This window comes from Dipodomys ordii, unplaced genomic scaffold (genome assembly GCF_000151885.1).
Source record: "Dipodomys ordii isolate 6190 unplaced genomic scaffold, Dord_2.0 Scaffold11, whole genome shotgun sequence".
Lineage (NCBI taxonomy): Eukaryota > Metazoa > Chordata > Mammalia > Rodentia > Heteromyidae > Dipodomys > Dipodomys ordii.
In genome coordinates, this window is record NW_012267227.1 from 8,704,793 (window position 1) to 8,716,902 (window position 12,110).

General features: G+C 47.8%; 1 protein-coding gene across 1 annotated transcript in view; it reads left to right on the forward strand.

Moving 5' to 3' along the window:
- Nucleotides 1–3,792: 3,792 nt before the first annotated feature.
- The window catches only part of Prtg (protogenin), an 84,689-nt gene continuing 76,371 nt past the window's right edge, over nucleotides 3,793–12,110 (forward strand). Inside the window, exons 1-2 of the mRNA XM_013009950.1 lie at nucleotides 3,793–3,858; nucleotides 5,528–5,612. Of these exons, the coding sequence (XP_012865404.1) occupies nucleotides 3,793–3,858; nucleotides 5,528–5,612 (151 nt within the window). The remainder of the gene's footprint in view (nucleotides 3,859–5,527; nucleotides 5,613–12,110) is intronic.

A 12,110-nucleotide genomic window follows, 5' to 3' on the forward strand; every position in this document is an offset into this window, starting at 1 on the left:
GTGGCTCAAGTGGTAGAGCGCTAGCCTTGAGCTGAAGAGCTGAGGGACAGCGCCCAGGCCCAGAGTTCAGGCCCCATGACCGGACCCAAAAAAAAAAAAAAAGAGTCTCAAGAACTTTCCTGCCTGGGCTGGCTTTGAACTGCGATCCTCAGATCCCAGCCTCCTGAGTAGCTAGGATTATAGGTGTAAGCACCAGTACCTGGCTTGGACACAGCCTTTATAGAAGAGGCCCCCTTTTTGTTGCTATAAAATGAGCAGCCAGATAACCAGGGACGGCTTCTACCCCTTGCTCCCTAGGGCAGCTTGAGCCAGCTGCATAAATCCAGTGTCTTCATCTATCAAATAGGCACTCTTTATCTACATCAGTATCCCAGGCTGATGGCTCATTTGACCGACAAGGACTCTGTGTGATGAGCTGACAGGTGGATGGGCTAGAAGGAGGTAGGAGGAACCTTGTTGGAGGAAGTAGGTCATTGGGAGAGTGGCTTGTCTCTCACATCTTACTTCCTGTCTCCCATGAGGTGAACATACTCTTTCTGCCATGATGTTTTTGCCTTGCCACAAGTTTAAAAACAATGGAGTCACTCAATTGACAATGGACTGAAAGCCCTGAAAGTTTGAGCCAAAAATCTTCCCTTCTCTAAGTTGTTTATCTCAGCAACGGGGGGAAAAAAATAGCTAACACAAGAACTCCTGCATTGAGTTGTCAGTTCAAGAGAAGTAACGTCTGGGTGTGATCCCAACCCAGGAGGCTGTGGGCAGGAGGGCAGTGAATCAAGACCCACATGAGACTCTGTCTCGAAAAACAAAGCCAAGTAAATGTAAAGTGCTCAGGCCAATGCTTGGTAGGTAGTATTATTCAAAATTACCTTTCACTTCTTATTACCTATTAAAGCAGAGACCTGGAAGACCTTCCCAGCGTCCACAGGATGCAGATATCCTTTTCTTTTTGCTTTTCATTGTTGTTGTTGTTGGCCATGGGGCTTGAACTCAGGGTCTAAGTGCTGTCCCTAAGCCTTTATCTTTTTTTTTTTTGGATTGGTCGTGGGATGTGAACTCTGGGTCTGGATGCTGTCCGCTGTCTCAGAGTTCTTCAGCTCAAGGCAAGCGCTCTACCACTTGGGCTACAGCACCACTTCCAGTTTTCTGGTGGTTAATCGGAGCTATGAATCTCATAGACTTTCCTGCCTGGGCTGGCTTTGAACCTCAAGCCTCAGATCTTAGCCTTCTGAGTAGCCAGGATTACAGCACCCCGGCTTCCTAAGCCTTTTTGCTGAAGGCTAGTGGTCTACCACTTGAGCCACAGCTCTGTTTAGGCTTTATTTATTTGGTAATTAATTGGAGATAAGACTCTTGTGGATTTTCCAATCTAGGCTGGCTTTGAACTGAGATCCTCATATCTTAGCCTCTTGCACAGCTAGTATTACAGATGTGAGCCACTGACATCCGGTTTTACAACCTTTGATTTTTTTGTTAATTTACTTTTGTGCTAGCACTGGGGCTTGAACGTGGGGCCTGGCATTCTCCTCTGGCTTTTTTTGCTCAAGGCTGGTGCTCTACCACTTGAGCCATACCTCCACTTCTGGCTTTTTTTGTGTGTGATTAATTGGAGAGAAGCGTCTCATGGAGTTTCCTGGCCAGGTTGAATTTGAACCTCGATCTTTAGATCTCAGGTGTGTGAACTACCGGCACCTGGCTTTTTGCTAACTGGAGCACAAGTGGAAAGCAAGTGCTCCCTGGTAATCTCAGGCCCCCAAAGCCACTCTCTGTGCCTACTTGCTGAGCCCAGCACCACTGACATTCCCGGCTGGCTTTGCTTTGAGGTCATCAGATTGTCTACAAGCTTCGTAACAGGTAGAGACAGGTGCCTAGGCTCCACTCCCCCCCCACCTCTCCCTTCCTCTCCCTCCCACCCTCCCCTCCCCTGCCTGGTGTAGCTGCCATCTGGAGGGAACCCACAGAGGATGGAGAGGTTTGTCTAGGGAATGCTGGGGTGACATTAGCCTGCCCCCCCTCCCTACCCCTCCCCCTAGCTGAATGGGAGCTGCTGTCTACCCAGCTTCAAGCTGGCTTTTGTTAAGCTTGTGGCTGGGGGATTATTGACCGACCTATTGGCTATTTTAAGATGATCAGTTTACAGCTCCTACCTGGCCCCAGCTCTATCAGCAGAAGTGAGGTTTGCATCTGTGGCTGCATTAGAGTTTGTTTGTTTCTTCCCATTACCATGGACACCAGGACTTCACTTTGAAAAGCTAACCACCGTCCCACCCCCCACGCCCCCATCCCTGCCCTTCCAATCCCGTCCTTAGCACACTGTCATTGGTCCCAACCACAGAGCCAATCATAGCTGAGCACCAGTGAGTGGCTCATGCCCATCAAGCAAGGCAAGCACTCTACCACTGAGCCACCTTCCCAGCCCTCTGTGAGAGATTCTCATCTCCTATTAACTAGTCAAAAGACAGAAGTGGAGCTGTGGCTCAAGTGGTAGAGTGCCAGCCTTGAGTGAGAAAGCTAGGGGAGAGCACCCAGTGTTATAAGGTGAATCATTCCAGAAGCCACATTTTAGAAGGTGGAAGATTGGAGTCTTTATTATACAGTTAGCAGGCTGCAGGCAGCCAGTTGTTACAAAGGCCTGCAGCCCTCAAATACACATAACATAGCTAGGAAACAGGCTAGAGAGGAAAGAAAGAACAAAAATGATACCAACCCCAATGGAGAGCTGAACTGAGGCTCCATGATGACTGGAGATGAGCCAGGAGACAGGACACAGGAGACTATTACGGAGACACATGTGGCCTGGTGTAATGGCGGCCAGGTTGATGCAGGCCTTGACGCCAGACCCTACCATCTACCACGTGGCCAAGATGGCGCCACTTAGACCTGACCTCCTTACTTTACCAGCCCTAGCATGCCCACATGCACACACACACACACGTACATGTGCACACACATGCATGTGCGCACGCACACACAGACACACACACATAAGATGTTGGAACTGTGGTCATTCCAACATCAGAGAATCATCCCATGTTGGTGCTCTTGTCTCCTCACTTTTCCTGCCTGCCCCCCTCTTTGGGGAACCATTCTACTCCCCCAAGGGCAGATCACAGTTACATGGGAGGCTGGGTACAAGCCTGTTCTATTGGGGTATCTGTATGTGTGCGTGTGTGCATATGTGTGTGACTTGAATGCAGGGTCTGGGCGCTGTTCGTTAGCTTTTTGTGCTCAAGACTGACACTACCACTTGAGCCAGGGCTCCCATCCCCAGCTTTTTTTTTTGTCAGTCGTGGGGCTTGAACTCTGGGCCTGGGCACTGTCCCTCAGCTCTTCAGCTCAAGGCGAGTGCTCTACCACTTGAGCTACAGCACCACTTCTGGTTTTCTGGTGGTTTATTGGAGATAGGAGTCTCATGGTCTTTCCTGCCCGGGCTGGCTTTGAACCGCGATCCTCAGATCTCAGCCTCCTGAGTTGCTAGGATTACAGGCATGAGCCACCAGTGCCCGGCCATCCCAGCTTTTTTGATAGTTAATTGGAGTTTAAAAACTCCCCTGGACTTTCTTGCCCCAGGCTGGCTTTGAACCTCAATCCTCAGATTTCAACCTCCTGAGTAGCTAAGATGACAGACACAAGGCTGGGTGTTTTTAAATAAAGACCATGGCCAGAAGAGGGGTCTCCCCAGAGCAGGAATGGGGAAGGGGTGCTGGGAACAAGCTTAGCAGACAGAGAAATCTGTTTGTCTTCACACTCCCTAGACACCATCGCTCTTCCTATGACAGCTAAAGCATCATGATGGCGGGCACATTCCAGGAGAGAGATCCTGAGCTCTTCTGCCAAGTGGCCTTCTCCTTGTCCAGTGTAGGTCTGATGACATAAAATGGGAAAAACCTCAGCAGGAAACACTCTCCATCTTTTTTTCTTTTTCCTTTAGGGGGGTCTTCAGAAGAAACTCTGATCAAAGGCGAAGGAGTATTTGAAAAAGAACTGAGAAAACTTGGGGAAAAAAATCACAGAGGGCATGAATATTTGTTTATATTTGTCTGGATTTCTGGAGATAGTCCGGCCCATGGCTCTGCCCTTTCTCCAACACCCTCTTTCCCCTGTTCTCCCCCACCCCCCGCAAGTGGGCAGATTTTTCAAACATTTAAAAGTCTCTTCTTATAATTTTATGATGCGTATAGAATTCCTGACCAAGGACCTGATCCGTTCATGATTTTATGGGCTGAGAAAGCACTCAGAAGGTCCTGTCAGATTTTGTCATTAAAAAAAATATTTATAAAAGCCATGTTCTTATTTATATCTCTGATTCCCCCTCCCCTGAAAAAAGAAAAAAAAATGGAAGAAACAAGAACAGGCTCCTGATAGAGAGAAACCAAATGTGTGTGTGTGTGTGTGTGTGTGTCTGTGTGTGTGTGTGTGTGTGTGTGTGGTGTTGAGGGACCTTTTTTTTTTTAGATCAAAGAGTTTCATTTGGTGCTCTCCTTCCCTCCTCTTCCTCCCCAACCCCCCATCCCAGATCTGTTTGAAAAATGCTCAGATCTTTTTCTTTTCTTTTTCCCACATACAGACTGAGCTGTCAGTGGAGGGGTGAGTGGGGGAGGGGAGACCTGCTCTGTTGGGTGGGAGGCCGAGCCATTTCCACACCCTCGGTGACTGCCGCAAGAAAAAGCTGGTGAGGGGGAGGAGAGAGAGAGAGACAGACAGACAGACAGACAGAGACAGACAGACAGAGAAAGGACTGATTAATCAATTGATCATTATATAGAACAGAAGCATAAAAATTAAGAACAATCCCTGACTTTGATTTTGTTTTGTGTTGGTGGGTTGTGGAGCTGGAACTCAGGGTGCTGTCCCTCAGCTCTTCAGCTCAAGAGGAGCACTCTACCACGTGAGCCACAGCACCACTTCCCGTTTTCTGGTGGTTCATTGGAGATAAGGGTTTCATGGACTTTCCTACCCAGGCTGGCTTTGAACTGCGATCCTCAGATCTCAGCTTCCTGAGTAACTAGGATAACAGGCATGTGCCACCAACAACTGGCCCTTTTTTAATTTTATTTTGGCCAGTCCTGAACTCAGGGCCAGAGCACTGTCTCTGAGCTTTTTTTGTTCAAAGCTAGTACTCTACCACTTGATCCACAGTGCCACTTTCATTTTTTTCTGTCTGTGTGGTAGTGAGGAATTGAACCCAGGTCTTCATGCATGCTAGGCAAGCATGCTACCACTAAGACACATTCCCAGCCCTCAACTTAGTTTTTTTTTTTTTTTGGTTGGTCGTGGGGCTTGAACTCTGGGCCTGGGCGCTGTCCCTCAGCTCTTCAGCTCAAGGCGAGTGCTCTACCACTTGAGCTACAGTGCCACTTCCTGTTTTCTGGTGGTTTATTGGAGATAGGAGTCTCACGGTCTTTCCTGCCTGGGCTGGCCTTGAACCACAATCCTCAGATCTCAGCCTCCCGAGTAGCTGGGATTACAGGTGTGAGCCACGGATACCCAACATGGAAGTATCTTTTTATGATTTGGCTTCATTAAGCCAGACACTAAAGTTTCCACAGACAGTTCACAGATGAAGTCGGATACAATACTGGAGGAGACTTCACAGGGCATGGGTCAGGAAGGTAAGGCAAATTATGGCTATGTTAGAAACAAGCCCTATTATCATACCTCCAAGAAATCTAAGCATTTCCCTGGCATCTCCCTGACCTCCCCCTCCCCCAGCCATGATGCTATCTGCCTTTTCCTTGTGAGGCACCCCCTTTTTCCCCCCCTCATTTGTTTACAGGTCAGTTTCCCTTTCCTTCATTCTGAGCTCATTGAGGTTAAGGGTTAGACTTTATTTGTTCTGATCCACTAAACATCCAACACAGTGAATTGAATTAAGGAAAGAGACCAGAAAGCAGAAGCAAACCCCACTGTTAGTTTACATGGAGAGTTCTCTGTTTGAATTTGGGGACTAGCTGGAAAGAATGTTCAATTGGTAAATCCCTCAAGAAATCAAAATATCTTCACATTTTGAGGGCTGCTGAGGATGAGTAACACTCCTTTGGATTTCTTGCTTGCTTTTGATAAAATTGAAACTTGGATAACCATAGTAGATACTAGCAGTCTTTTTTAATTTTCATTTTTTTTAGTATTTATTTATTCTTGGTGCTGATATTAGGGCTTGACCTCAGGGCCTGGGCTCTGTCCCTTAGCTTTTTCACTTAAAGCTGTCTTTCTACTCCTTGAGCCACCTTCTACTTCCGGCTTCTTGCTAGTAAATTGGATGTAAGAATGTCAGGGACTCAGGCTGGAAAGGTGGCTCAGTGGTAGAGTGCTTGCCTTGCATGCCCGAGGCCCTGGGTTCGATTCCTCAGCACCACATAAGCAAAAAGAAAGCTGGAAGTGGTACTGTGGCTGAAGTGGTAGAGCGCTAGCCTTGAGCTGAAGAGCTGAGGGACAGCGCCCAGGTCCAGAGTTCAAGCCCCACGACCGACCAAAAAAAAAAAAAAAGAATGTCAGGGACTTTCCAGCCTGAGCTGGCTTTGAACCTAGATCTTCAGATCTCAGCCTCCTGAATTACTAGGATGACAGGCGTTTGCTACAGGCTCCCAGCTTGACTTTCTGAAGAGAAACCAAAGATACTGTGGGGGTGATATGTGAATGGGAAAGAATCTGGCCCAAACGTGACCCTCTTAAAGACATATTTGTTAGTGGTGAGTGACGGCAGTTAGAGCCAGCCAGGACTGTTTCTAAAGTGTTAAACTGACCTTAGGTAACAGGGTCACGAGGCAGGGCCCGGGATTGGTGAACAACTCTTTGCCTTTTGTGGAAAGCTTTTAAAAGGCTTTCCTTGCCATCCATTCCCCCCCCTACCCCCCACTTTCTTTCTGGTTTCATCCTGTCTAGCTCTCTTTAAAAAAACACCCCAATTTGAAATCTGACTCACATACCGACCTCCCTAGCCTAAGGACACGTGGGCAGCCTCCAGATCTCCAGATGATTCCCTCAGATCTCCTCATCTGGTAGGATGGTGGGAGCCAGAAAGATTGGCAAGCACCAATCTTCTCCTGATCTTCCGTGAGAACTGCAAGAAGTGTGTGTGTGTGTGTGTGTGTGTGTGTGTGTGTGTGTGGTATCTGGGCAAGGCTGGCACTCTCCTACTTGAGCCACTGCTCCACTTCCAGCTTCTTGCTAACTTAATTGGAGATAAGGGTCTGTACTATTTGCCTGCTGTGATCCTCGTATCTCAGCTTCCTGAGTAGCTAGGACGACAGGTGTGAACCACCAGTGCCGTCTTTCTTTTCCTACCTCCACATCATAGCTCAACACCAACACCAGTCCTCAGTTAAGGACTGTCAACACCACTCGATTCACCAGGAACATAGTGCAAAGCACTTTTTTCCTCCGTTCACCAGTGTGGGGTCCTCCTCTAGTCCACTGTGTGCAAAGCACTTGGCTAGGTGCTATGTGAAGGTGTTGAAGCGTGATGCGCACTTCGAGGGCAGTCTTTAAAGCTTTATAAAAGTACTAAATAAAAGCTTGCCCTGCGTGTGTTTAGACTCACAGTGCACAAGGCCCCAAAGACCCCTGGAGTGCGTGGAACACAGCATGGAGGTGTTGAGCCAACATCTCACCAAGCAAGGTACCTCCTCTCAAACCACCTCTTTGTTTTCTCATGCACCAAACAGAACCCAAGTAGGACAATAGGAGCGTGTGCATCTCTTCTGTGGTACAAACAGGGAAATTATCTACATCCCACAACTACCTACATCCCACAACTACAATTTCTTCCAATACTTTTTTTTTTGGTTGTTAGTGATAGGGCTTGAACTCAGGGCCTAGGCACTGTCCCTGAGCTTTTTTCGCTCAGGCTAGTGCTCTATCACTTAGAGCCCTAATGCCACTTCAGGTTTTCTGGGAGTTAATTGGAGATGAGTCTCATTGGGACCTTTCTGCCTGGGCTGGCTTCAAACTTTGATCCTCAGATCTCAGTCTCCTGAGTAGCTGGGGTTACAGGCATGAACCACCAGCACCTGGCTTCTTCCAATACTTTTATGTCTTTGATCTAAACGTTTTCCCCCACTTCTTTCCATTTGCCTGGATATGGGGCAGACAAGCTCACATTGTGTGTGTGTGTGTGTGTGTGTGTGTGTGTGTGCATGCGTGCATGCTCTCACCCGTTCCTGGGGTTTTAAGTCAGGGACCAGGCATTGTCCCTGAGCTTTTTTCCTTTTTTCTCAAGGCTGGTACTCTACCACTTAAGCCATACACAGTTCCATGTCTGTTTTTTGTTTGTTTTGTGTGTGTGTATGTGTGTGTGTGTGTGTGTGTGGTTTAATTGGAGATAAGAGTCTCATATACTTTCCTGTCAGGGCTGCCTTCAAACCTCAATCCTCAGATCTCAGCCTCCTGAGTAGCTGGGATTATAGCCTTGAGCCACCAGTGCCAGATATCACATAGTATTTTTTTTTTCTTCCCAAAGTTGGGATCAGGATACTTGAATTTATTACTGATAATTTCTTCTTTTTTTTTTTAAACATTAGGTTTCAGCTCTTTTTTCTCAGAGGCTTTACTCTTTACAGTCTGAAAATAATTGGCTTCAATTTTTAGAATATGAAGGCAAAGTGAGGTTTTCAGTATAAATCTCAGTGAGATTTATCTTCCACAGGGGTTACTCTGAAGAATAACACTCTTGCATGTCTTACTCCTTCCAATCCAGCTTAGGAACTTCTGAAAGAAGTCACTGGAGTTACCACAGCACCATAGCTACCAAATTCATCAGATTTGACTCTTAGAAACTTAGCTTTTCCCAAACCAACCTCACTCCCCAAAAGAACAAAGATTCACTGCTGATGGAGACATTTACTTCCTGAGTAGTGATAATGACAAGTCTTTATAGAGCTGTGTACTAGGTACTTTCCGTGTGTCATATGACATGACTGTAGCCATTAAATAGATTAAGTTTGTGAGCATGAGTAATGTGTTTATGCAACAGTGAAATCTGAACTCGAGCCTGTTAGAAACCCAACCCCAAGCTTTTAGCCAATCTAGTGCTCACCACTATACATACTGTACTGCACCGCATGGAAATGATACACTCACAAGAATTGGATAATTCCTTAAATAGATACTGAGTCTAGCTGATATAAGATGAGTATATGAGAGATAAATGTAGGAGTGTGAAGAGGCACGTATCACGTTAGCTAAAGAAATGGGGTATACATTTTGAGGTCAAAATTAATAGATGTTTTATTAAAAAGTCCAGAGAGAAGAGCGTGGTGGTATACTCCTGTAATCCTGGCACTAAAGAGGCAAAGGCAAGATGCTGGCAAGTTTCAGGCAAGCCTGGGCCACAAAGGAGATGCTGTCTAAAGAAAAGAAGAAAAAAAAGAAGAAGAAAAGAAGGGGACAAGAGAGGAGGAGAGGGAGACACACTAGATTGAGGGTGTAGTTCCATGGTAGAGTGCTTGAAGCTAGCAATGCCCTGAGGTCTAACCCTAGGACTAGAAAAAAACCAAGAATAGAGAAATTCAGTGCAGAAAGAATCCTATAGCAGGGGCTGGGAAGGTGGCTCAGTGGTAGAGTGCCTGCCTCGCATGCATGAGGCCCTGGGTTTGATTCCTCAGCACCACATAAGAAAAAAGCCGGAAGTGGCGCTGTGGCTCAAGTGGTAGAGCGCTAGCCTTGAGCTGAAGAGCTGAGGAACAGCACCCAGGCCCAGAGTTCAGGCCTCACAACAGACAAAAAAAATACAAAACAAAAAACAACAAGCCAGGCACCAGTGGCTCATGCCTATAATCCTAGCTACTCAGGAAGCTGAGATCTGAGAATTGCAGTTCTAAGCCAGCTCAGGCAGAAAAGTCCCCATGAGACTCTTATCTCCAATGAATGGTTCAAGTGCTGGGAATGTGGCTCAGTGGTAGAGGGTAAATCCCTGGGTTTAATTCCTCAGTACCACATAAAAAGGAAAGGCTGCAAGTGGCGCTATGGCTCAAAGTGGTAGAGTGCTAGTCTTCAGCAAAAAAGAGCTCAGAGACAGTGCCCAGGTCCTGAGTTCAAGCTTCATCTCTCTCTCTCTCTCTCTCTCTCTCTCTCTCTCACACGCACACAACCTAGTTGAACAGCAGCAGTGTTATTTTCTGTAAATTGGAATCAGCACCTATTTAAAACAGCCTTGCTGTTTCATTTTCTTACCCTAAGCTTGTCCCCACCTTCCCATGAACCTTTATTCTGATGCCTAGAAATAGTTCAGCTTGACCTAATCTAGAAGGCTGGTTTGGAAGCAACATAGCCCAGGGTATTGCTATGTTACGTGTATTCTATCAGTTGAAAATCATGAAGCAGACAAAGTTTTCTAGTAACTCATCAGGGGAAGCTAGTCCTAGCAGGCTGCCGGTCCCCCACACCCCTCCTTCACAGGATGACTTCTGGAACATACCCAAGGCTGTTCATCTGGTCTGAGGTCTTAGTGACATTTCTGTCGGCAGCATTCGTTTAGCAAAAGCTAAGTGCCTCGGGCAATGGGATACCACTTTTCATTTTATTTATTTTAGTATTGTCGTTAAGTAGTTGCATATAAAGACCACCTTTTAAATGAGTGCTTCAACTCCTCTTGTTAGTCTTAACTCATTTTAGGAACTGGTGAACAGCTTTGGCATCTCTCTGGTCCACCTAACACCTACCTGCAGGACTTACTAAAGCTGAGTGCATCAGAGCAAGCTGAGATTCTAGGGCACCCCGGCTCCCCCACCCCCCTTTACTCATCTGGTCCTTCCAGGGCCTTTTGTGTGTCTAGTTCTTACAAATTAAGGAACTTCAGTAACTCGAGGAAGAGATAATAAAACGTCTCCCTCCAGAGGTAATTGTTCATTTCAGGCCGTGTGTGTGTGTGTGTGTGTGTGTGTGTGCGTGTGCATGCGTGTGCACATGCCAGTACTAGGGTTTGGACTCAGAGCCTTGAATTCTCTTGGCTTTTTTTCTCAACCACTTTAGCCACTTTTTTTATTTTTTTAATTGGAGCTGAGAGTCTCACACTTTTCCTAACATTCCTCCGCCCCCCCCCCCACTCTCCAGTGGTTTCCAACCATCATCCTCAGATCTCAGCCTCCTGAATAGCTAGGATTACAAGAGCATGAGCCACCAGGCAAACCTGACTCAGGCCTCTCTGTGTAGCTTTAAAAAATTTTTTAAATTCAGTGCTGTAATCAGGGTAGACAAACTTTGTCCCCAAATATGTGTATGTGTACGTGTGTGGGGGGCTTATCATTTGGGTGAAGTCACCAGTCACACTGACAAACCTCTCCCAGTGACTCACCCCTGTAATCCTAGCTACTCAGGAGGCAGAGATCTGAGGATGATGGTTCAAAACCAACCTGGTGTGTGTGTGTGGGGGTGATAATGGGGCACAAAAATGTGTGAGATTCAGGGCTGGGAAGGTGGCTCAGTGGTAGAGCTTGCTTTGCATGCACGAGGCCCTGGGTTTGATTCCTCAGCACCACATAAACTGGAAGTGGCGCTGTGACTCAAGTGGTAGAGCCGCTAGCCTTGAGCTGAAGAGCTGAGGGACAGCGCCCAGGCCCAGAGTTCAGGCCCCACAACCGTACCCCCCTCCCAAAAAAGTGTGAGATTCTTACCTCCCATAAACTACCCCAAAAAGCTGCAGGAGCTGTGACTCAAGTGGGAGAGTTACCAGCCTTGAGCCCCCCCTCTCCCCCCAAAAGCCAAGTGAGAACATGAGGACCCAGGTCTAGCACCCCCCAACAAAAAGGGGGGGTGGGGAAGGGTCCTTCCGCTGGGGGAGGGAGGGAAGTCCCTGTCGTGGCCAAGTCTCTCCTCCCCCCTCCCCTCCTCCCTCAGGGCAGGATCCTAAACTTCTAGAGGAGGGGAGAGGGCCCTGGGGAAAGGAGCCTGGGAGCCCCAGGGGGTGGGGACCCCAGGGGGAGGGGAGGAGGGAGAAGGGCCCTCAGGGGGAAGGAGGAGAGGGCCCCCCCGGGGAATGGCAAGTTGGGGAGGGGAGGGGGGGGAGAGATGTGGCCCAGGCCCGGATGCTCGGCCTTTGTGGCTCCGTCCTCCACGACGGCGGCGCGGGAGGCCAAGGGGCGGGGCCTGGGCCGGAGCCCCTCCGCCCGGGCCTG